The 23,944-nt window shown below is 52.1% G+C and overlaps 3 protein-coding genes across 3 annotated transcripts in view; 2 read left to right on the top strand and 1 right to left on the bottom strand.

Annotated features, from left to right (window-relative positions):
• The window catches only part of Ankmy1 (ankyrin repeat and MYND domain containing 1), a 33,484-nt gene extending 26,113 nt beyond the window's left edge, over nucleotides 1-7,371 (bottom strand). The window contains exons 1-3 of the mRNA XM_028755339.1: nucleotides 7,310-7,371; nucleotides 4,340-4,500; nucleotides 1,097-1,286 (exon numbers count right to left, since the gene is read on the bottom strand). Of these exons, the coding sequence (XP_028611172.1) occupies nucleotides 1,097-1,286; nucleotides 4,340-4,482 (333 nt within the window). The 5' untranslated portion in view covers nucleotides 4,483-4,500; nucleotides 7,310-7,371. The remainder of the gene's footprint in view (nucleotides 1-1,096; nucleotides 1,287-4,339; nucleotides 4,501-7,309) is intronic.
• Nucleotides 7,372-10,678: 3,307 nt separating this feature from the next.
• Dusp28 (dual specificity phosphatase 28) lies at nucleotides 10,679-12,152 on the top strand. Its single transcript, XM_028755340.1, has 2 exons — nucleotides 10,679-11,122; nucleotides 11,275-12,152. Exons 1-2 carry the CDS (start codon nucleotides 10,754-10,756, stop codon nucleotides 11,395-11,397), a joined length of 492 nt encoding a protein of 163 aa, XP_028611173.1. The 5' UTR covers nucleotides 10,679-10,753; the 3' UTR covers nucleotides 11,398-12,152.
• A 2,547-nt stretch (nucleotides 12,153-14,699) lies between these two features.
• Rnpepl1 (arginyl aminopeptidase like 1) lies at nucleotides 14,700-23,700 on the top strand. Its single transcript, XM_028755376.1, has 11 exons — nucleotides 14,700-15,349; nucleotides 18,115-18,255; nucleotides 18,860-19,011; nucleotides 19,399-19,515; nucleotides 19,760-19,995; nucleotides 20,182-20,295; nucleotides 20,665-20,777; nucleotides 21,051-21,159; nucleotides 21,966-22,196; nucleotides 22,275-22,417; nucleotides 22,677-23,700. The coding sequence occupies exons 1-11, from the start codon at nucleotides 14,837-14,839 to the stop codon at nucleotides 22,968-22,970; spliced, it is 2,163 nt and encodes a 720-aa protein (XP_028611209.1). The 5' UTR covers nucleotides 14,700-14,836; the 3' UTR covers nucleotides 22,971-23,700.
• The last annotated feature ends 244 nt before the right edge of the window (nucleotides 23,701-23,944 follow it).

The raw sequence follows: 23,944 nt of genomic DNA, 5'->3' as shown, positions 1-23,944 counted from the left end.
CTGCTGCTGCTGCTGCTGCTGCTGCTGCTGCTGCTGCTGCTGCTGCTCCTTCTCCTCCTTCTCCTCCTTCTCCTCCTCTTCCTCCTTCTCCTTCTTCTTCTTCTTTCTTCTCCTTCTCCTCCTTCTCCTTATCCTTTCTGTCCTTCTTCTCCTTCTCCTTCTCCTTCTCTTTCTCCTTCCTTCTCCTTCTTCTTCTTTCTTCTCCTTCTCCTCCTTCTCCTCCTCCTTCCTTCTCCTCCTTCTCCTTCTCCTTATCCTTTCTCTCCTTCTCTTCCTTCTCCTTCTCCTTCTCCTTCTCCTTCTCCTTCTCCTTCTCCTTCTCCTCCTTCTGCAGTGGGCAGCAGTCAGTGCAGAAATTCATAACTTGTCAAAACACTGAGAATAAGTGATGGATAAGTGCTCAGCACTAAGTGGGAGGCCCGCATCTGTCTCCCACTCCCAAGACTCGGGGAACATTATAGAAGAAGTGGGGAGGGACTGTGAGAGCCAGAGGATGGGATGGAGATCTGTAAAATATTGGTTTTGGGGCATGCCATGGCTGCTGTACTCCTGAACTCATAGTGTCTGTGGCTACCTACACAAGACCTGCATAAGATTCCAGTACCCTAGTCCTAGCTGAGGAACTAATTATGGCAGTTAGTGACTGCTGGGGACGAGAAAGTCAATTTTCTTCCAGGTAGTGGCCACTGGCAGATTGCTCTATGCTCCATTGGAGAGTCACACACCCATGTAAATATGAGGAACACTAATTGCACTCAGTGAACAGCTGAAAAAAAGAGAGGGGACGTTAAGACAGGAAGGGGACATGTTGGAGGGGTTGAAGGCAGTGGAGAGCGAGCTAAATATGCTCAAGATAAACTGTATACAGGTATGAAACTGTCAAAGAATAAATACGAACATTTTAAACAATAAAACATTCACCCAGAGTAAAAAACTATCTTCTTCAGCCATACCTTCCCAGGCCCCACAATGTGATGTAGAACTGTGCAGAGAACTCTCTGGAATTCTGTAGAAAGTCTTAGTCCTGTCCTTTGGGTCACTTAAAAAGTCCACAACACCTGCTCCCAGGAGAGAGAGCCCTGCTGAAGCTGCCTACCTCACCCGTGGGCCAAGAGAACTCGCCATATCCAAGCTTCATGTTGAGTCCGAACTCCCCTTTGTAAACACAGCCATCATGCCACTCCTGAACCCCTTGGACGAGCTTCATGTAGGTCCCCTTCATGTCCTGCTCTCCCGTGGTACCTTCAGACTCCTCCTCATCCTCTCTGAGATCCCCTGAATGGCCCCTAGAAAGACAGAAAGCAAAGGAGGAGCAATGAGGAATGCTGGAAGAGTCACTCTGCACAGAGCACCACCACCCCATCTCACATCACTCTCCAGATAGCCCTAAGGCTCCAGATTTCCTCAAAGGGAAACTGAGGCATACAGGATGCAATGACTGCACAGGAAATGAACTGAGAAGGAAGGGTGCAAACTGACAACAGTAAATGCGACCACCCCTGAGATAGGACCAGTCAGCCCCTCTAGCTATTTCCAGATGGATGTACCTACAACATAGTCCTCTCTCCTGAGCTGGCAGGACCAGCCCCAGGCTGGGCAAGAAACAGACATTTGAACACATAGGTAGACCCAGGAAAGATCTGAGGACACCTGGAGGGGTAGCAAACTGAAAGACACATGGACAAATGCAGAATTCGAGTATGACACTTGGGAGAGGTATGCCCAAGGCAGGTTTGCCTCACTCTCTACCTTGTGTTGATCTCAGCCTAAATCAACTCTCCTCTCAGCACTCTTGGGATGCTATGTGCTGATGCTTTTGCTCTGGAGACCCATCCCAATGTCTGGCTGGTGGCTAGGCTGGCAGCATACAACATAGGATCCCTCAGATTCCGTGATGGTTGACCTTGGTTGTCAACTTAACTACAACTAGAATCAACTAAAACCCAAGCAGTTGGGCACACCTGTGAAAGATTTTCTGGACTGAATCATTTGAGGAGAGAAGATTCTCCATAAATCCGGGCTGCACCACCTAGTTGCAGCCTATGTAAAAAGGACATGAGAGGAGAAAGCTTTTGTTTTTGCCTGCTTGCCCTCACTCTTGCGGGCAAGTTCATCTATCTTGCTGCTGAGGCATTCCTTCACTGTTGTTAAAATCTACTTCTTTGGTATTACAACAAAGACTAACGATCAGCTAAAACATCCAACCTGTGGTCTGAACAACTACCAGATTCTTGACCTTTCTTTCAGGAGACAGCAATTGTTAGACTATCACAACCTGTAGGGCACTTTAATACAACACATGTCTCAAATATGTTCTAAATATATATTATATATTATATATTTAGTGTAATACAGTATATATGACAGAATATACTATACTCTGTCAATTCTGTTCTGTTAAAGAAGTCTGACTAACAAACCCTTGACCCAGCACACCAGTGAGATCCCAAGAGCCTGTAAAGGGTCACTGAACCTAAGCTCAGCATCTACCCAGTAAAGAAAGGCTCCTACTGTGAGAAGACAGAATATTTGGTATATTATATTATCTTTGTATCATTATACAGAAAGAAGCCAGGAAGGACAGATACTCTAATTATCATAAGAAGGCAGAAGGCACTGTTCTAGGCTTCATAAATTCTTTCCTTTTCCCCTGTCCATCAGGTCTTCCTGTGGCACCAGCCTGCCTCAGACTTAATATAATATCCGGCCTATGATGATCTTGAACTTCAATCTTCCTGCCTCTGCCTCCCAGGTGTGGAAGTGCAGCCACTCACTGCCAGGTTTGTGCTAATCTGGAGCGGTTGAACCCGGTGCATGCTAGACAAACACCACAACTGAGCCACATCCCCAGCCCTCAGTTGGAATTCTAATGCTGAAATCCTAAACACCAGTAGGTCAGAAACATCCTTCCTATGAATAAGTGATCCAAGTGAGGTGATTAGGTTGGGCCCTAGGACAGGATGACTAGTTCTCATAAGAAGGACACCTTCTTTGGGGCATTGAGACATACAAATGGGAGATGAAACACATAGACAGAAGGAGGTCAATACGAGCCAGGGAGAGATCTCTGAAAGAACGTCAAGCCTGAGGCCCTTGGCTCTCGGGCTTCTGCCTCCAGCACTGTGTGAGAGTGGAGCCTGTATTGCACCATCTAACCCTGGTACCTTTCTTCTAACAGAGTGAGACCTGGCCTGAAGTTCCTCCTTCCCAACACGGTACAAGGACCACCTGGCTAATTTTTGGAAAGGTCTGTCAATAAAGAGGAAAGAAAGGGAACATTTTTCCTGAAAAAGAAAAAATTGTAAAGTCAATTAAGAAAATCAGACTGTAAGTGAGAGCTGTAAAGGCCAGTGAAGAGGCACTAGAGATGGGCAGCTGGCACAGAGGGGCCCAGTCACCTGGCTCTGTCACTTCCAACTGCTCATCCTAACGGGGCTCCTGGCTTAGCTTCCTCGTCTGTGGGATAGACGCTGTGTGAGTCTGCTGGGCAGCTACCGCAAACCATCTGGTTCTAGGGCTGGAAGACCGAGGTCCAGGTATCAGTGTGTTTGAGCTCATGAAACCTTGCTTCCTAGAACCTTGTGGATGTGAGCTCCGGTCAGCAGAGAAAAGGCGGGGCAGGGGGCAGGAGGCAGAGCTCTAGTCTGGTCTCTCTTGTTTTAAAAACTCTAGTCCTGACCTCATCTGAAGTTAATGGCCTTCCCAAGTCTAGCCTCCAAGCACCATCGGATGGGGTTAAAGTGTCTACATGAATTTGGAGTTACATAAGCATTCAACCCCAGCCCCTTGCAGGGCAAGCATGATAAGTGCTGTGTAGGTAGGGGTCTGTTGAAAGCAGCCCCTACAATTAACAACAGAGTAGAGAAGGAGCTGTCCTGCTAACCAGATGGAACAGAGCCATTCCTTTAGTCACCTGGAAGTGGATTGTGTTGACAATCCCAAGAACAGGCATGGGATACCAGCTACCACTTATGTATCCTTTTTTTCCTTGGATTGGTATAATATTGAGAGTTTTCTCTCTCCAGAGACTAGGCTAGGGAGGGTAAAAGAACCTTTAGCAATGTAGTAGTCATAGCAGTAGCTGCAGCAGCAGTAGCAGTAATAAGAGTAGTGTTGCAGACAGGGTCTCACTATACAGACCTAGATGGCCTGGATTACCCTACATAGGCCAGGCTGATAGAGATATGCCTCTGTCTTCCCAATGCCGTGATTTAGGGTTCCAGCATACCAGGTTCCCTTTTTAGGGAATTTTTAAGGACTGCCCCAATATTAAATTCCAGCTGTGATGCTTGACCCCATGGTGCTGATTACACCTTCCTGCCAGCGAGTCCCCCTGCACCTTCTGGAGAAGAAGGTGTAGCTCTTCACGGAATCCTGGCTCTCAGTGTCAAGAGACCGACCACTTTGCCCCTCCAGACCTCTAGAGCTGACAGTTTTCGAGCCTTGGGAGTCCGGGGTAACAACGGAATGAACTTCTTCCATTATCTCTCGTCTTCAAACCTAGAAACAAATCTGTGGTCACAATTTGCCCTCAGGACCGTGGACAGTGGCAGCTGGGGTTACTGCCCGCAGCCCTACTCGGCTATGGTGACCCTCTTCAGAGTCTTCTAGTAGACTCCTCTAGCTCCTGAGGGCTCATTGGCCTTCTTCCGGGTTCCCTGGCCTTCCCAGGAGTGGTCGCCACTGCAAGAGCCGTCAAGACCATGTGGGATCTAGCCTTGCCCACTGACCTCAGGGTCACCCTCAGCAGACAGAAACCTTGATCTAAACCACACCAAGCGTCTCAGAACAGGGAAGCATCTCAGAGTAATAGGGTAAACCCGGTAGAGGAGTGCGTCGCGTTGCCGTGGAGACAGCCACGCCCAGCTACAGCCAATCCGAGCCAAGTTGTGCTGACTCCTCCCCTTCACTCCCCCATTCAGACCCGCCCCTGGGCAAACCTCCCTAACTGGCCAATTCACTAATCCGAGCTGCATTGCCACGGGCCTATATCAGACACCACCAACCCCTGAGCTGGCAAAGCTGACTATGCCACCGCTAATGCCCAAGCCCTTCTGTGGATGCTGGCTCAGCATGTCAGATCCTCTGTGAACAAGCCTCTGGGCCAGAAGCTACCAGCACTTGCGAGGAGAAAGCTTCGGGGAAGACTCTGGAGCCAAGGTTTTGTTAAGGCCATCTGATTGTCAAGTTCAACTTTATTCGGTGGGTGCATGCAGCCTGATCCGAGCAGAGGGAGAGACCTCAAGGGGAGGGACTTCCAGGACAGGATTGCAGACAGGATGCACAGGAGTACATACCCAGAGGCAAAGTGGGTGGCTAGGTACCAGTGTGCTGAGGGCCCATGGCCTTAGGAAGCAGGTCGTGAGACTGGGCCAAAAGACATGATGTGCCAAAACTGTATTCATATGTATAAATACATACATGGGCACTTAGCATACAAAGATCAAAAAGCTATATTTCCAGAGTTTGTCATACACATTCCCCAGGCATAGCGGTGAATTTATCCCAGCACTTAGGAGGCTGAAGCAGGAAAATCACTTCAAGTTAGAGGTCAGCCTGGACCAGAGTGAGACCTTGCATCTTCTCAATGTCCCATCCCTCCCCCAAGATATTCAAAAGGAATATTTTCATAATATGTTAACATTCATTAAGAAAACCTAGTAATACTAGCTTTTTAAATTTTGGGGATTGGTAAACTTGGCAGATTCCAGGGATTGATGATTGGAAACTGATCTCAGGCCAACTTGCTTTCAGCAAATTAGCAGCTTTCATTGCCAAAATGAGTGTCTGCAAACATGAAGGTGCCTACCGAGCCACTGCTGTTGCTAAAGAATTCAGTGAATCACAGGCTGGGAATGAGGCTTTTCTACTAAAACTGTTAAAGACTGGAAAGCTAACAAGGAAAATTACTGCAAATAGCAAATTAGACCCGATTTTGACATTTGGAAGCAATGGTGAGAAAAGTAGAATTCCAAAAGGACTCTGCCTCAATTGCCTAGAAGGTGATTTAGGGTCTCACAAAACCAGAAGATTAACAGTGCAGAGTGCCACTGATGATGTGTGCCCATCAATTGGCCCAAGTCCCAAACTGTCATCAGAAAAAGCACATAAATATATGTGACATGTGCTAAGTGAAAACGTCTATAGTTTAAAGTGGGCGCAGGGGGGCGCTGGAGAGATGGCTCAGCGGTTAAGAGCACTGACTGCTCTTCCAGAGGTCCCGAGTTCAATTCCCAGCAACCACACAAGTGGCTCACGACCATCTGTAATGGGATCTGATGCCCTCTTCTGGTGTGTCTGAAGACAGCTACAGTGTACTCATACATAAAATAAATAAATCTTTAAAAATAAATAAACAAATAAATAAATAAATAGTGTGTGTGTGTGTGTGTGTGTGTGTGTGTCTGTGTGTGTATTTACCCCTGCTTTGGCCCTTTGACTTTGAATAACTTAAGACTGATTAAAGGATGCATGAAAATGTCAGCATATATGGAGCCGTAGAGGGGTGAGGGAAAGGCAGACTTTCTGGGTCTACCCCAGCATTTCTGATTCAACCTATCTTCAGCAGGCCTGAGAAGCAGCGCCTGTGGGCAGTTCCCATATGCTGCTGCTGCAGGAATGTGGTCTGTACTCAGGACTATTGAGTGGTATGAAGGACAATAGGGGCCTCCAAATCCAGACTGAAGGTAGAACGCCAGGGCTGTACTATACAGAACTATGCTGTCCCATGTGTCCTCTTCAGGGCTTAAACTTTTAACTTTCAACCCACAATAAGACTGTTTAAGACAGCAACACATTATCTCAAGACCCCTTTTATATTGTAGCAAAACAAAGCTCAGAAAAGGTTCATAAAGAGTTTACCCAGCAACCACATAAGTGGCTCACAACCATCTGTAATGGGATCTGATGCCCTCTTCTGGTGTGTCTGAAGACAGCTACAGTGTAATCATACATAAAATAAATAAATCTTTAAAAATAAATAAATAAATAAATAAATAAATAAATAAAGTGTGTGTGTGTGTGTGTACATGTATACACTCAATAGTTCATGTATTCTGTTCTTTTCACTACTTCTATTGAAGAATAAGAATGTGGTCATGACCCACTGAACTGATTAGTCAACTCACACCAATGGTCAATCAGCACAACTTGGCAGAGCCAGGACTCATCTCCAGAAAACTCCAGCTTCAGAAAGTATATCCCAGCTCCCTTGGGAGGGCCCAGAGGTAGACAGACTTGGTAAGCAGCACGTGAGCTCAGTAGAGTTGTGTGTGAAATATGAGATCAGAGGCTTTGGAACAACACCTACCTTCAATAGCCTCTTGGAAAGCACGTGGAGAAATCTTGGAATTGGATTCTGTTAGACTTCGGCATGCAGCTTAGAACAGACAACACCAGACCAAACAGTTCTTGGGGGGAGGGTTATTCAGGAGATAGGGCAAAGGTGGGGGGAGAGAAATGGGAGAAGATGGCAGAGAAAGAGAAGAGAGAGAGGAGAGAGAGAAGCAAAGGCCAGCCATGACTACGTGGAGAGAGGGGGAAGGGAAAGGGGGAGGGGGTAGGGAACAGAGAGAAGCTAGAGGCAAAAGAGCAAGAGAGTAAGAGAGGAGGCAAGCAGCCCCTAGGTAGCTGTGGGGAGGAGCAGATCTGGACGTTGCCAGATAACTGTGGAGGTGGAGTTTAGACAGAATACTAACAGGATCCAAGTCTGGTTCGATTCAGTGGTCCCAAACTCTAGCGACTGTTCCTCCCAGTCCCCCTGCCTTTACCCAAAGTTGGCTTCATTGTTGGCCACTGGATGGGACAGAAGAGACTTTCAAACCCCTCCTCATTCCCATTAGCCCAATCCCATTCCTGAGGCCATCTGTGGTGGTTTGAATAAGAATGCTTCCCATAGAGTCATGTTTGAATGACCGATTGCCAGTTGCTGGAACTGTCTGAAAAGGATGCGGTGTGGTCTGGTTGGAAAAGTAGTTTCAAAAGCACTCTCATTTAGCTCATGTACACCCTGTGTGTGTGTGTGTGTGTGTGTGTGTGTGTGTGTGTGTGTGTGTGTGTAATTGTCCTCAGGGACAATCAGAACACAGAGACCACAGAGAGCTGGAATGTTACAAGTCCAGAGTTAAATGACTGTGGGCTCTCGTTAGCGCCCCCTAATGGCCATGCATTGCCCACATCTGTTTCTGACAAACCACAGCATTTCTCTGGATCTAGCGAAGCTGGTTCCTTATGACTGTCAGAAGGGATGAATGGTTATTCATGGTGCCTAGTAGCACAGCAAAGCACATGCTGGCCTCCAGCTCCCTTGTTATCACGAGTATTGTTACACATTTCAGAGTCCATGCTTGTTGGGTTTTATAAAAAGGAAAGAATGAACCAGGATATGTTTGATAGTGACGAGGTAGTGAAGTAGAAGGTGCCTCTGCGGGCCCAGCCCTTCCCTGTGAGGTTCCAGCCACATTATAGAGTTAATTTAGGACATGGGAAGGTAGGTTGAAGATGTAGAAACAGAGAAAGGCAGAGAGAGAGAGAGAGAGAGAGAGAGAGAGAGAGAGAGAGAGAGAGAGAGAAGAAGAAGAAGAAGAAGAAGAAGAAGAAGAAGAAGGAGGAAGAGGAGGAGGAGGAGGAGGAGGAGGAGGAATAATAGAGGCCAGCCATGAACATGTGGAGAGGGGGTTGGGAAATGGGGAGAGAAGGGGCAGAGAGGTAAGAGGGTAAGAGAGGAGGGGACAAACAGCCCATTCTACACTAAGTCAGGCATACCTGGCTGTTGCCAGGTAACTGTTGGGGTGGAGACTAGAAGCTAACAATGCTGACATCCTAGCTTTTCTCATCCTGTCCCTTGCCCCAAACTTCCCCAGCTCATAGGCGTCTCTCAGTCCTTTTCTCTTTTGTGTTTCTCTCTTGCTCTTCCTTCTTCTCTCTTCCCAAGGCCTAGTCCAGTCTGTTGACCATGTTCTCTCTCTCATCTCCTCTCCTCTCTCTGTCTCTCTCTCTCTGTCTCTGTGTGTGTGTGTGTGTGTGTGCGCGCACGTGCCTGCGCTCTGGACTCTTCCAGATGACTCTGGCTAGACTCACCCCCATTTCTACAATAAAAAGCTTCTGCTGGGCAGTGCTGCTGCACACCTTTAACCCCAACACTAGGGACACAAAGGCAGGCAGATCTCTGAGTTTGAGGCCATATTGGTCTGTAGAGTTCCAGACAGCCAGGGCTACACAGAGAAATCCTGCCCTGAAAATACCAAATAAATAAATAAATAAATAAATAAATAAATACTTCTGTTTAACCTACCTTGGAGCAGGCGTATCACACTAAAATCTGTGACTTGAGATAGAACTGTTTGGACTGCATTAACAGACTACTAGCTTCCTCCAGCCCCAAAGCTAAGAAATGTCATCGGAGAATATCTCACACCTATATCAAATTTCCCCATTCTGCTGTAACCCATTTACCTGATGTTTCAACCAATATATTTGAAAAATTCCTTACTTTTGTTCAGCAGCTACAGATGCTGGTGAAACTTTCCACCCTGGAACAAGCAATTTGGGCCAACCTGAAGCCACATTGCCAGCCATGGCCATTCATATTTAACTCAGTCCCTTTGAGATTAGAATTGTTTTCTGACCACATATTGCTTTCCTGTCTCAGTAAAGTCAAGACAGTTCTTTCCTTTGGAGTTCAGAAAGGTAAGATAGTTGCTGGTAAGGCCTCCTCCAACTGGGCTGGCAGCCAGACCCACCTGGATCCAGATGTGTTTAGCACAAGAGGAGGACCAGGCTACAGTCATGACCTGGGAGTCACTAAGACCTAATAGTAGGAAGAGAAAGAGTAGGCATTTTTTTTTTCTTTTTGGCAAGATTACTGGAGATTGGCTGGCTGGTGGGGATATAAGGAGTAACTGAAACTGACTTCTGGTTGCAAATTGTAACCATGAAAATGAAACCAAGTTTTCACTATTATAACAAAATTGAAACTGAAATTAACTAAGTATCTAGGGCTGCGAGATGGTGGTACTTCACAAAAAGTATCCTCTAAAATTCTGGACATCAGAAAAAAAATGACTCTCGTAGACACTAACGACTTCAATTTCTAATTTTAAAAATCGTTTTGTGACTGCTTGTGCATATGAAAGGACAACCCCGTGCAGGTCAGAGGATAACTTGCATGAGTTGGTTCTCTCCTTCCACTGTGTGGGTTCCAGGAACAGAACTCAGGGGTCATCAAGCTTAGCAAAAGTTGATGCCTTCACCCATGGAGTCAACTCCACAGCCTCACTAAATAATTCTAAATAGCCTTTGGGAAGTCACAGTTCTGACCCAAAACCTAACAATTAAGTAAAGAAAAAAAAAAAATCTGGTCCATGAAGATACGAATTCAGTGGTAGTTTTATTGTATATGAACCATGTTTTACAAAGGAAAAATTGAGAACGCCAAGAGGCGATTTACTAGAAAGCATTTAACGAAAGGGAATAAAGCTGCAACTGACCTGTGGCCTGCTGTCCTGGGAAGACGGACAACCCCTTGGCCCTCACTAAAGACGCTAGTCACCCGTATGGACCAATGCGGATGACAGGGCCTCCTTGTCTGGCAGCCAGCTCGCCAGCTGCCGGCCCTACCCACTGTCAATTTAGCCAATCCGGAGCCGAGGACAGGAAAGGCTCCGCCCAACGAGCCAGTGAGGTCGCCTCCTAGTGGCCAGAGCAAGGAACACGCAACTCTCGGCCCCTAGATGACCCTAGGGTCGCAGGGGTCATGGGCACCTCTGAGGCCGCACAGCCGCCGTTCGCGTGCGTCGCCCCCGCGCTCTTCATCGGGAACGCGCGAGCCGCGGGTGCGACGGAGCTGCTGGTGCGCGCGGGCATCACTCTGTGCGTCAATGTCTCCCGACAGCAGCCCGGGCCGCGCGCACCCGGAGTGGCCGAGCTGCGCGTACCCGTGTTCGACGACCCAGCCGAGGACCTGCTGACACATCTGGAGCCCACCTGTGCCACCATGGAGGCCGCGGTGCGCGACGGCGGCTCCTGCCTCGTGTACTGCAAGAATGGCCGCAGTCGCTCAGCCGCCGTCTGCACCGCCTACCTCATGCGGCACCGCGGTCACAGCCTGGATCGCGCCTTCCAGGTGCGAGCTTCCAGGGGCGGGTCTTCCGGGGTGGGACCCACAGAGAGGCAGAGGGGTTCTTCCGGGGCGGGCTCCACCCTTCACACTCCGGGCGGAGCTTCTGCACTCCGGACTGTCGGTCTGGTCTCTCACCTTAGCTCTCTTGATTACAGATGGTGAAGAGCGCCCGCCCGGTAGCCGAGCCCAATTTGGGTTTCTGGGCTCAGCTGCAGAAGTATGAACAGATCCTTCTGGCCCAGGCCATCCTGCCCCGGGAACCCACTGATACAGAGTAAGCCGCACCGTTCAGCTGCTGCGTGACCAAGCGTCTACACTGAAAGGAGCTGTTCCCTCCCTCTTTTTCTACTAGGCAGCTGGCCTCGGGTGTTGCCCCATCTTGATGGTAGTACAGAAGTGTCTACTGAATGGGGGACTTCGTTTATTCATCAGGTTTTGATCAAATTCAAACTAGCACGTTTTAGGTAGAGAAACTTTGTGAAGGATAGAGTTTGGGAAGCCTAGGACAGCTGATAAGGAGTAACAGACCAGAGTCCTAGCTACGGGCTCCAAGGGAGTACCTGGGTTTGTAGGCAGAACCTCTCTGCTTCCCGAACTTCTTTCTGGTCCCTTAGACATAAACATAGAGTCTTCCAGCAGGAGTTCATGGGCCCACCATCTTTGACTTACAGCTGCTATGCCATGGAAGGGAGGTGGTGCAGACAGCAACTGCGGCTGCCCCCCCCCCCCCCGCCTCATTACTTGACCTGTATCAACACCAACGCCTGACCTGGTGTTGTCAAGCTACATTTATGTCCTGTGTGCTATCTTCCCCAGCTGGCAGGCAGGCCCATCAATTGCCATCTTGTGTTGATTGCTCTTGTAGTTCACACACAGCCTTGCTTAGACATCTGTTTCCATAAGAGCCCTGCAAATGTAGCCACGATTTAAAGAAGTAGTGGGTGAAGAGCAAAGAACAACCTGGGCTACGTGGGTAAATTACAGATGTGTGTCCACTGGTTAATCGGTGAATAAATACAGTGAATAAACCCCCCGAGGTGCTATTTATGGTTTCCCAATTCTATGCCCTATTCATGGTCTCTGGGGCCTGAGTGGTTTGTCTGCATCAGCTTCTTCTTGCAGGTCATAGTCTGTCACCACCCAACACAATAGCCCCCCCCCCGTTTTGCTCCCCGAAGAGCCTAAAGGATTTGGTCATATCTGTGTCTATGCATAAGGACATAATTTGGGTCTCCAGGCAGAGGGCTCTCCCTTAGAATGAAGACTTCTTACTCAGCAGAACTCAAAGTTGAGGGGACACGAGGTATACAGTTCGTGATCAAGACTCTGGGATGTTAGTAAGCACCACCTTCGCCACCTGCCCCTGCACTTCTGGTTTCTGGCTGTGGTGAACAAGCCATTCAGTGGCCACTGGTTCAAAATGCTCCCCGCCTTATAGGGAGCATCAGTCCTATGGGGTGAATGGCTGGCACTATCCATTTCAGGACTGCTGCACAAGCTAGCTAATCTGACCCCTGAGCTCTGTCCCCCAGGTCCCTTAGGTTTACCCCTTAAAGGAAGCATTGCTACTGTCCCCATCAGCCACTGAAGCTGCTGTGGCTTGCAGCGAACAGGGCCCCATGGCCAGGTTTTCATCCAGATTGTGTAGCTGATCCCTGCTCACACCACTTTCCAAGAGGCCACTGCCCTTCCATCAGGGTAGGACATATCTCCCAATCTGCTAACTTTGTCACTTAGAGGTGACAAAGGTACAAGGGGCATAATGCCCATGTTGAAAGTTATCTGTGGGGTGTAACTAAAACTTCTTCTGTTCAGCAGCTCAGTTCTTGGAGCCATTCAGTTGTAGCTTTGATCACATCAAGCGCTTCACATTTCTGCCTCAAGGGACTACAGGACCCCTCTCCAAACACTTCTGGGGGGGTGGGGGGGCTTGGGTGTAACACTGACTGTAACCACAAGGGGGCTCTCCGGGTAGCTTATCAGTGTTAGGATAGATTCTTGGGCTAGGCACCATTTGGGGGCTTGGAGTTTGTAGTGTACTGACTCCACAGTGCAAAATATTCTCTTGGTCTCAAAAGAGCCGCGCTGTCTCCTTATATAAATACGGGGTGGCAGCACACCCAGCCTGCCTGTAGAAGTGGAATAGCTGGGTCCAGGCTGCCCCATACCACAACTTCTGTTTGCAGAAGGAAGTATCACCAAGACAGAGATGATAAGACCCCCAACCTCTGTGGGGACAATTTGAGACTGGGCTGGGGGACCCCTACAATCTACATCATTTGGACAAAAGGAACCCAGGCTAACAGGACAGTCCAATTGAGTTGAGAATACCTTCATAGATAATCTGGTAGGCAGGCCACTGGACACCTGAAAGTAATGATAACCTTAACTCTGGGTCCCTTCACTCTTTTTAAACCAGCTGGCTGCACACACTCCATATACAGCCAAGGATGACTGGGAACTATTGATGCTTTTGTCTCCGCCTTCCAAGTGCTGGAATTCCGAGGGCTTTCCATCGAGTCCGGTTTTCCTCCCTTTAATCCTTGCCTCTGAATGATGGCATGAGCCTTGGAGTTCCTGCAGAGTCTGAAATGAGGGCTCCAGGCGTGATCCCATGTACTGCCAGTTAAGAGGGCGCAAGGAGACTTGAGGGACCACTTGAGGAAACTAAAGGAAACCATGTTCGGTGTTTAAGTTGCATCTGTGGCCTGCTCTCCACTTAGCTGTGCCTCTCACCTGTGGAAGGAGGGCTGGACCACTTGACCTATATTTGGGGAGACTGAATCCAAACAGCTGGGCACTCCCCAGAAGTGACACTACAGCCACAGTATCAGAGCAGAAGACAGAGTGTGTCTCTCCTGAATATTCCCTCAGCCTTAAAAGTCCCTCTCCCTCAGAATCTGTTCCTGCTTCCTGCCGTTAGATAGCAAGTGACCTCTGTTGACACCTTGTGTTGGTCCTGGTATTGGACAGCTCAACCTTTGAACGGTCTTGTTGGGCTAGCTTAAAATGCCCCTGCAGCCCTTACATTGGGGCCTCAAGACAGAACTGCGTTCATCAGTGTATCTTCACTCCACACACACCTCGACGACAGCAAAAAAGCCGATCTTAAAGCGTGGCCAGTGCCACTGACAGCTTCTTTTTATCCCTAATTTGAATCTAAATAGCCACACCTGTATGGGCTATGTACGTGACAGCCTCGCATTTTCCCAAGCCGCTTTGCACCCCATGGCTACTGCCCAGGCCAACAGGAGGACTCAAGCGGAACCGCATCAGGGTAATTACAAGAATCGTTCGCGGAGTCTGAGGACCGACTGGAAGAGGTATCACCTGCGTCCCTGGGAAAGCGACCGTCCGGCCTCCAAGTTTATCCCGCAGTCCGTAGCTGCAGCGCGCAGGCTGAGGACGCACAGCCTTCCCGGGCGTCCTGCCTTACGTTCTGCTCCGCCGCTCGCTCCGTCTCGGTGCACAGGCCCGGGGCCGTACACAGCGCCCCCGGTGGCTGCCGAGCCCAGCCTGAGCGGGGCGGCGCACGGCGCGGGGACGGGCCGGGCGGCTCCCGGCGCGACTTCCTGTTGTGCCCGCGCCCCGCCGCCGCCACCACCGCCGCCACCGCCACCGCCGTCACCGCCACCACCACCGCCGCCCAGGCCCTTCGCCCACTGCCCGCGGCCTGCAGCGGCCGCCGCCCATGGATTTCACTTAGCGCCGGTGGTCATGGCGGCGCAGTGCTGCTGCCGCAAGGCGCCCGGCGCCGAAGCCGCGCCCGCTCGCCCGCCGCCCGAGCCGCCGCCCGCCCTGGACGTGGCCTCGGCCTCCAGCGCGCAGCTCTTCCGCCTCCGCCACCTGCAGCTGGGCCTGGAGCTGCGGCCCGAGGCGCGTGAGCTGGCCGGCTGCCTGGTGCTGGAACTGTGCGCGCTGCGGCCCGCGCCCCGCGCGCTCGTGCTCGACGCGCACCCGGCCTTGCGCCTACATTCGGTCTTGTTCCGCCGCGCCTCCGCCGCCTCCGAGTCGCCCTGCACCTTCTCCTTCCCTGCTCCGGGGTCCGGGCCCCCGCTGCCCGCCTTCGCCGATGCGCCTGGCACGGAGTCTGCCGGTTGCCCGCTGGCCTTCAGGCTAGACCCGTTCACCGACTACGGCTCCTCTCTGACCGTCACACTGCCTCCCGAGGTGCAGGCGCACCAGCCCTTCCAGGTCATCCTACGCTACACCTCGACCGACGCCCCCGCCGTGAGTCACGCCCGGGTGGGCATCTGGATTGTGGGTGGTCAGCGGGACTCTGAAGGCACCCTTCGCTTCACTGCTGGGTCAGATGCACCCTGCTCCTAGGACACCTGCAGAGAGTGAAGGGCAGCCTGGCCCAAGAGTCTGTCTGCCCCTGGTGGCCGTGGTAATTCCCAGATGTTGCCTACAAGTTCTTGGAACCTTTGAGTAGAGCCCCAGATCCAGGCCCGGTGGACAGTGGAGATACTCAACAGTGTCTTTCTATGGGAAGGGGGAAAACGACGACTTCCCGTCTTGTACCCATATCTAGGTACAAGAGCAGCTTCTGGTGGGGCTCTGCTAAGCCAGCTCTAAGAGTCCAGCGTTGAGGGGTGTTCTAGGAGTGCCTGATACAGAAGGGCCACCCTGTGACCTGGACCTTCAGAGGGCTTGAGGACACTCAGGTCTGTTCTCTAGAGGTGGAATGAGGGACAGTGGGTGACAGACAAGGCCTTGTAAGCTGTGAGGCGTGGCTTTGGGCTCCCTATGCTGTATTGTGACATGCTAGGGCAGGTGTGCTCCACCTCTCAATAGACACACAGGGCTCTGGTCAGGCTTTCTGCACAGGACACCCTCCATCCCACAGGCCCCGATGGAAAAGCAAAGGATGTAAAATTAGTGTCGTGGCAGCAGGGTCAATGGGTTTGCAGAATGGAGCAGGACCTTTGACTCCTGAAGCATGGTTCCTCCCTCCAGCTCCCCAGGTAGTAGAGAGTGCTCATGTGATATCTACCATGGATACATAGTACACAGGCAGCTCTGCAGGGCCCTTGGAAGGTCCATCTGCCCCCGCCTGGGGAGCCCAAAGGAAGAGACTAGGGGCCACAAAAGGACAAGTTGACATCTGAACAGAAAAAGACCAGATGGGATTCATATCTGTGGGCTTCCTGCACTCTTCTCATGAGTCTTGATTGGGGCCTTCCACCTCTTCCCAGAGTCCCTGTCATGCGCCTGCAACTAGTCAGCAGGTCTCGGCCCGCTGCCTGCTGGGGCAGTGTGGGGCCTCTGCAGATGTTAGGCCTGCTTCTTAGCATGCCAGGTGAAAACTGATGAGTGAGCCACTTCCTGGCTGCCACTTGTGAATGTGTACTGTATGTGTTTGTTCTGCCGTTAACAACAGAGCGGTGGAAATGGAACCCTCACTGCTGCAATAGATGAGGCCAGGAGAGAAGGGGCCTGATTGTATGGAGGCTGTGGTTGCTCCAGACACAGCAAGCTCCAGGGTAACGAAGCTGACCCATGGAAGCAGACTCCTCCAGTCAGGTCTCTGGGTCCCAGACCTCTGGGGGCTGCAATTTAGTAGCTCCCCAGCCAAAAAAAGAAAGACACATCTGCAGGTTTGCTGTGAGAGCAGACAGTGCTAGGAAGAGGTCCAGGAATGCTAGCAGACGTCTCACCAGGTCTACATGGCAAGCAACTCACTCAAGTCTCTGACCTAGTGACAGGCAGCCTCCTGGGTGTGGAGTTAGGGGAAGGTATCAGTCTCTGGATCTGTTGGGATGGGAATCTCCCCCAGATCTGGGCTCTGTGGAGTAGACATACCCCCAGGTTTGTAAGGCAAGGCATTACTCCTCTAGTCTTGAGTCTTTGGGAAAGGCATGTCTAGGGTCTATGCACAGACAGCTCTGCAGATCCTGGGATCTGTGGCATAGTCTTCCCCTCCCCCACCGCAGGTCTGGGGTCTGTGGGGACAGGCATTCCCACACAGCTCTGGGGTCTGAAAGCAGGCCTGTCTGGGTCTGGGATCTATTAGATGAATAGCTCCCACACATACAAGGTCTGGGCTCTGTGAGGCAAACAGGGTCTGTGGAGCAAGAAACCCCACACACTACCTCCCCTCATCTGGGGTCTAAAGATGTCAAGATGGGCTCTGTCCCCCATGATGACAGTCAGTCTTGACTGCACACATTTTGACCAGTCAGAGAAGTGTTCAGGGTGTTCCCTATTTATGGTGCCTAAGAGGATCCATGGGCCCTTGATAACCGAAGTGAAAAAGTCACTGTTTCAACAATTCTGTGGTCCTAGTGGAGGGCAGTGTGGGGGTAGACATTACTTTGTAGCTGGAGCTATGCTGTGGGGGTGGGACCTGACCTGGTCATCTGAAGATTCAGAGTGTCTCAACAGTCATGGCTGGGAAAGAGGTTGGCTAGGCCAGCAACCTTGGCCCTGAGAGGGCAGGCTGCAGGATGGTGGGAGTGGTGGCGGGTAGAAATGACTGGGAATTGCTCTTTGCTGAAGCCCCTCCCTCTGGGCACTGGCCTCAGGCCCTTTCCTTGACACTCCTGTCATATCAGGGCATATCTAGTCTCTGTTCTAGCCCCACAGATTGACCAACACTGGGGCTGATTCCCTCTACACCAACGTACGGAAGCTATGGTTTCCCATGTTTCTCTGTATTCAACCCCAGGTGTTCTGACCATTCCTCCGTGTCCCTTTGGAAGCTCAGCTAACACCATGGTGGGCATTTTCCTGTTTCCCTAGGCAGCGCAATGTTGTGGGTGGGACAGCTCCAGACATGTGACCTCCTGTCTGGAACAAGGCACACACAAACTGGATTGACATTTCCTGACAGGGGAGGGGAGTGAGTGTACCAGGTGGACAGGTGACGGTTGCAGGAGATGTAAGCCTGTAACAAAGCAGCAAGGGCCCTTCCCAGCACCTTGTTCCCAGGCTCTACACCTAGAACCCTGGGCTAGGTGACAGTATCTGCCTGTGTTTCACCTTGCCTACAGATCTGGTGGCTGGACCCAGAGCTGACCTATGGCAATGCCAAGCCTTTCGTCTTCACCCAGGGCCACTCTGTGTGTAACCGCTCCTTCTTCCCATGCTTCGATACACCTGCGGTCAAGTGCACCTACTCAGCCGTTGTCAAGGTCAGGACCACGGTTGGGGTTGTTTCTGCCTCCTTTAGGCATTGTCCGGGGCTGGAGCTTACAGCAGGCCTACAGATGGCCTCTGGCCACCCACTTCTGTACTCTTCTTGTCTGTCTAGACTGGGATCCCAGCTGTGTAGTGGGACAGTCATGCAGAGAAGTCAAAGACAGGCCTTATGGAGGCTAGGTAGAGGGACCAGGATGAAGGGACCAGGGTCCAGCACCGAGGAACAGATGCTGCCTGATAATTGATTTCCACGACCTCTAGACCTTCAGGAACTTGGGGGAGATTCTTAAGTTATAGCCAAAGCATGGCAGCCTCCAACTGGAGCAGATTTAGGGCTGCAGTATGTGGTCCTCTCAAGGAGTCATAGTTCCTTGACCTAACCTGTGAGATTATCTGATAAGAATCTGGAATTTCCTGACCTGGGTTGTGGTGGTCACTCCTGGGGGATGGAGGGCTCCCTGATGGGACCATAAGGTCCCCTGTCACAGACGAGGGGGTCCTCTGACCTGAGTTGTGGAGTCTTCACTAAAAGTGTGGTTCCCTTTCCTGGGCAGTGGTTATATGGTAAAGAGCCAATCCTCAGCCTGTCCATTGCAGGCCCCGTTAGGGGTACAGGTGCTGATGAGCGCGACTCGGAGCATGTACGTGGAGGAGGAAGGCCTCTACCACTTCCACATGGAGCACCCAGTACCTGCCTACCTCGTAGCCCTTGTGGCCGGAGACCTCAAGCCAGCGGACATTGGGCCCAGGTAAGGCCCTCTCTGCACCCTGCTACACTGTTCTGGGCACCTGGGCCTCGGGGAGAGCCCAGAAGGCAACAACCCATGCACATGCCTACCATGCCTCTTCACCCACTGTCCTCAGACATAAAACTAACTGACCCATCCAGTGCCCTGCCTAGCAGTCGGTCAGCACTCCTGGGGCTACCACACAACCAGCTCTACCCTCCTGTCCTCACCAGTGCCTTCATTTCATTGACAAAAGAATCAGGTTACAATAGTTTGTTAATCAGTTCCCCTATCTGTTAAGGAAAGGATCCCATCCAGAGAGCAGGGCCAGACAAGGCAGAGGGGGATCCACGCGGTAAGTAAGGTCTGGGCTTTTCAGCCTCAGTCCACCTTCTCTGCCTGTGATAGGAGCCGTGTGTGGGCCGAGCCATGCCTCCTGCCCACAGCCACCAGCAAGCTCTCAGGTGCTGTGGAACAGTGGTTGAGTGCAGCAGAGCGATTATATGGACCATACATGTGGGGCAGGTATGTCTGTCTGTAGGGCAGGTATGTCTGTCCACTCCTTTTCCTGGCTGGCTATACACTTTCCCCCAGAGAAAGACGTAGGGCTAGATTGAGAACTCTTGTCTGAGTTTCTCTGTCCTCTGTCTCCTGGAGAAGAAGGGATACTACAGGGCTGGGCTGCCATCCCAGGTGAAGCATACATTTGTGGGCTTAGTGAGTCATGGTCAGAGCCCCTCGGTTCCTCACCTTGCACCTATGGGCACAGATATGACATCGTCTTCCTGCCGCCCTCCTTCCCCATCGTGGCCATGGAGAATCCCTGCCTCACCTTCATCATCTCCTCCATCCTTGAGAGTGATGAGTTCCTGGTGATTGATGTCATCCATGAGGTAGCCCACAGCTGGTTCGGCAATGCTGTCACCAATGCCACATGGGAAGAGATGTGGCTGAGTGAAGGCCTAGCCACCTATGCACAGCGCCGCATCACCACGGAGACCTATGGTATTGTCTGGGACCACTATGGCAGGGTCTTCTTAGGCACCAATTGCAAGGGGTACAGAGCCCTCCTTAGCCTCCAGCTTGACAGCATCTAGCTGTCTCTGGGGTTGGGTGGTGGGTAGAGAGTGGCATCCCTGCTATAGGACCTCCAGCCTCCCTGACCTCCACCTTTACTCTGACTCCACTCAGGGGCTGCCTTCACCTGCCTAGAGACAGCCTTCCGCTTGGATGCCCTGCATAGGCAGATGCGGCTTCTTGGGGAAGATAGTCCGGTTAGCAAGTTGCAGGTCAAGCTAGAACCAGGTACTCTCTACTCCAGGCTCACCCTGAGAACCCATGCATGGCATCCCCAGGCCCTCCTTTTCTGCTGTTCACTTGCTTTGCTGGAGCTTCTCTACCTCATGGTGCCTGAATTCCTTCCAAGGCCAGCCTGTGTGTCCATAGCCCCCAGTGAAAACCTCTCAGGTGCCTCCACCTACCACAGTCCTATAGGGCCTGAGAACTGGTTTCCATGGAGCAGAGCAAACTCCATCTGTGTACTCAGGATGTTGATACTCACGAGGGACTGTGGCCCTCCCCCTTGCCCAATCTTCAGTTCTAGACTACTGCCTGAGCCCCACCATGCAGGACACATGTGTCCAGCGGCATCCCAGACAAAGTGTTTCCCTGCAGGAGTGAATCCCAGTCACCTGATGAACCTGTTCACCTATGAGAAGGGCTACTGCTTCGTGTACTACCTGTCCCAGCTCTGTGGAGATCCCCAGCGCTTTGACGACTTTCTCCGAGTAAGTATATAGGCCCCACCACCTCCTGTCCAAAACTTCTTCCAGCTGGCAGAGTTGTCCTTCTCTGAGGAGAAGGGGACCTGGGGACCAGGTTGGGATGTGGCCTGCTGAGGTACTGTCCCCTCCTTCTCCTACCCTTTCAGCAGGGCCTGTGGGCCACCTGGACTGTGATGCACATCTTTAGAAGATGTCCCAGTGTACCAACCCTGCTCTGCCAGAGCTAAACATCCCCAGCCTTCCATTCCTGCTAAGGCCATGCCCCTCATCTCACAGGCCTATGTGGAGAAATACAAATTTACAAGTGTGGTGGCCCAGGACCTGCTGGACTCTTTCTTGAGCTTCTTTCCTGAACTGAAGGAGCAGAGTGTGGACTGCCGGGCAGGTGAGGCTGCCTACCCTGCTGCAGGCCCAAGGGCCAGACACTGAACGGCAGCAGTGGCTGGAGAAAAGCCCATCAACCACTGCTGTACTGTGTGATGTCTAGGTCAGGATGCCAGGAGAGTAAAGAGGGGTCTGTTCCTCCAGTCTAAAGGATCATAACATGGAGAAAGGGGCAGGGGCTTCCTGGAGGAGATGGCCCTTAGGCTAAGCAGGTCAAGCTAAGCAGCCAGTAGGGAAGGGTCTAAAAAGAGCCATGCAAAGATCCTAGAGCAGGATGTGCAAGGAAGGCGATGGTATTAGCCCTAATGGCTGACTCTGCTTGTGCGTAGTAGGGGTCTCCTGGGGATCTGAGGGTCTGGAGACTAAGGGCAGCACTGGAGGAGCTCTCCATGGAAAAAATATAGTTTGCTAAAGGGCTTCAAAGTCTAGGAATGGTGACCCTACATAGTTCTCTGTAGGGTTGGTGGGGTGTCCTCAGAGCCTGTGTACTTCATGGAACAGGACAGCCAGTGCAGAGCCTTCTCTGCTCCAGTGATATATATAGGACAGGCATGTAGCAGGTGGAGATCCCTTGGTCACCAACCCAAGCTTTCTGGCCTCCCTGTGTCCTTCCTAGGAGCCCGTTCTGGTGGCTCCAGGGGGGAAGGCACAAACTTCTAGGGAACTGCTCGTTGTCTTTGAGAACCCTGGGACCTAGAAGAGACCACCTGCCCAGGGATACCTTTCGGGCATGGAGTCTCCCCGGCAGGTTGCTCTGGTGGGCCCTCCCCAGCCTAGGCAGGGACCCCAGGCCTGCTCTTCCTGCAGGGCTGGAGTTCGAGCGCTGGCTCAATGCCACAGGCCCACCACTGGCTGAGCCAGACCTATCTCAGGGGTCCAGCCTAACCCGGCCTGTGGAAGCCCTTTTCCAGCTGTGGACGGCAGAGCCCCTGGAGCAGGCAGCAGCTTCAGCCAGTGCCATTGACATCTCCAAGTGGAGGACCTTCCAGACAGCACTCTTCCTGGATCGGCTGCTAGATGGATCCCCATTGCCCCAGGGTGGGTCCCACAGTCAACAGGGTAGCCTGGGAAGGGATGTGGTTCCAGCCCAGCCCTGACCTGCCCACCGCCCCACAGAGGTGGTGATGAGCCTGTCCAAGTGTTACTCATCCCTGCTGGACTCCATGAACGCTGAGATCCGCATCCGCTGGCTGCAGATCGTCGTCCGCAATGACTACTATCCTGATCTTCACAGGGTCCGCCGTTTCCTGGAGAGCCAGGTGCAACTACATGCCCAGCATGACTGGGGGGGGGGGGGGGGGATGTGTTCGGGGAACGCGACAGCATCCCTACTTCTTGCCCAGCCCTTGTAGCCCAAACTCTGAGACAGCCTAGAGCGAGAGGCGAGGGTGAGACTGATAAGGGCACTGTAGCATGTGAGTCCAGGCCAAAGCCATCCTGAGCATCTGGGGCACATCTGGATCTGGGTGGTGGAGGGCGCCCAGGGAGCCTGTTAGCGTGACCCGGTGCCTTCCACAGATGTCGCGCATGTACACCATCCCACTGTACGAGGACCTCTGCACCGGTGCCCTCAAGTCCTTCGCACTAGAGGTCTTCTACCAGACACAGGGCCGGCTGCATCCCAACTTGCGCAGAACCATCCAGCAGATCCTGTCCCAGGGCCTAGGCCCCAGTGCCGAGCCCAGTACTGAGCCCAGCACAGAGCTGGGCGGTGCTGAGGCAGGCACGAACCCAGACTCGCCAGCCCTGCTGCTCGGGGATGAGGCCCCCAGTAGCACCATCTCTCTCAGGGACGTCAATGTGTCTGCCTAACCTTGATGGTGACTGGCCCTCGACCTCCCAGACACCACGGATTGTGCCTTTAGTGGTCCGGGCCGCCATGACTGCGCCTTGGCTCTGGCCACGAGCTCTGCCCGGGACCATAAACCCCTCCCATTGGCTCCAGGCCAGGGGCATGGGGAAAAGGATCTTGTGTCCATTGATGCCCGTGGACCAGGGCCCACCCTGTCCCTGCTCTCTTGCACTGCAGGCTCCAGGGATGGCCTATACGCACTATGCCTCCTGTTTCAACACTGATAGCCATGCCTCACCCTGGAAGCCAGCATCTGCTGACACTGCCCTGGGGACAGTGACCCCAGCAGTCCCACAGCAACACCACCACAATGTGCCTTATGTGTGCCAGAGACCCAGGACACATGGTCCTGGAAATGTGCTTTCCTGCAGAGCCTTGTGCCTGGCCCCTGGGCTGGAAAGCCTTGCTTAAGGGACAGAAGACAGAGGGGCAAGGACACAGGCATTCCATCAGTGTGGGGGCAGGAGACAGAGGGAGAGGCTAGACCTCTCAAGCAGGCCTGTCTCTGCACTAGGAGTCCAGGCCCCAGAGGTACAGGGAAGGATGGCCTGTCCTTTTGGCGATCTGGGTACCATTGGTGCTCTCTGTGCCTGCCTGCTGGGAGAGACACCAGGCTGTGACCTTCAGCCTGGACCACTGCAGCAGGAACCATGGTGACTGTCCCATTAAATCTCCACTCTGCAGATCTGACCTCCCTTCCTGTTTGTCACTACCCTGTCTTTTGCACCTACCCAACTGCCAGGGGTAGGGCTGAAAAAGATGAGAATTGGTCACGGAATCATGATCATATCCTGTCCCAATAGACAGACCTCAATAGAGGTGGGAACCTAACCCTGAAGGCTCAGGTTGGGACAGGGGGTGGCAGGAGAAGGTGGCCCCTTGTTATTCTCAGCTCCTCAGTCAGACCTTCAGGATCCTAAAAAGGATGTTTGTC

This window comes from Grammomys surdaster, unplaced genomic scaffold (genome assembly GCF_004785775.1).
Source record: "Grammomys surdaster isolate TR1022 unplaced genomic scaffold, NIH_TR_1.0 126059, whole genome shotgun sequence".
In the NCBI taxonomy this organism is placed as follows: Eukaryota; Metazoa; Chordata; class Mammalia; order Rodentia; family Muridae; genus Grammomys; species Grammomys surdaster.
The sequence above is the reverse complement of the archived record's forward strand: the minus strand, read 5'-3'. Positions and strand labels throughout refer to the sequence as shown.

Coding starts and splice junctions, on each gene's coding strand:
- Dusp28 (XM_028755340.1), top strand. CDS start 10,754: ATGGGCACCTCTGAGGCCGCACAGCCGCCGTTCGCGTGCGTCGCCCCC. Junction 11,123..11,274: donor GCCTGGATCGCGCCTTCCAG/GTGCGAGCTTCC, acceptor TCTTGATTACAG/ATGGTGAAGAGCGCCCGCCC.
- Rnpepl1 (XM_028755376.1), top strand. CDS start 14,837: ATGGCGGCGCAGTGCTGCTGCCGCAAGGCGCCCGGCGCCGAAGCCGCG. Junction 15,350..18,114: donor CCTCGACCGACGCCCCCGCC/GTGAGTCACGCC, acceptor CCTTGCCTACAG/ATCTGGTGGCTGGACCCAGA. Junction 19,012..19,398: donor CCAGCGGACATTGGGCCCAG/GTAAGGCCCTCT, acceptor TGCCTGTGATAG/GAGCCGTGTGTGGGCCGAGC.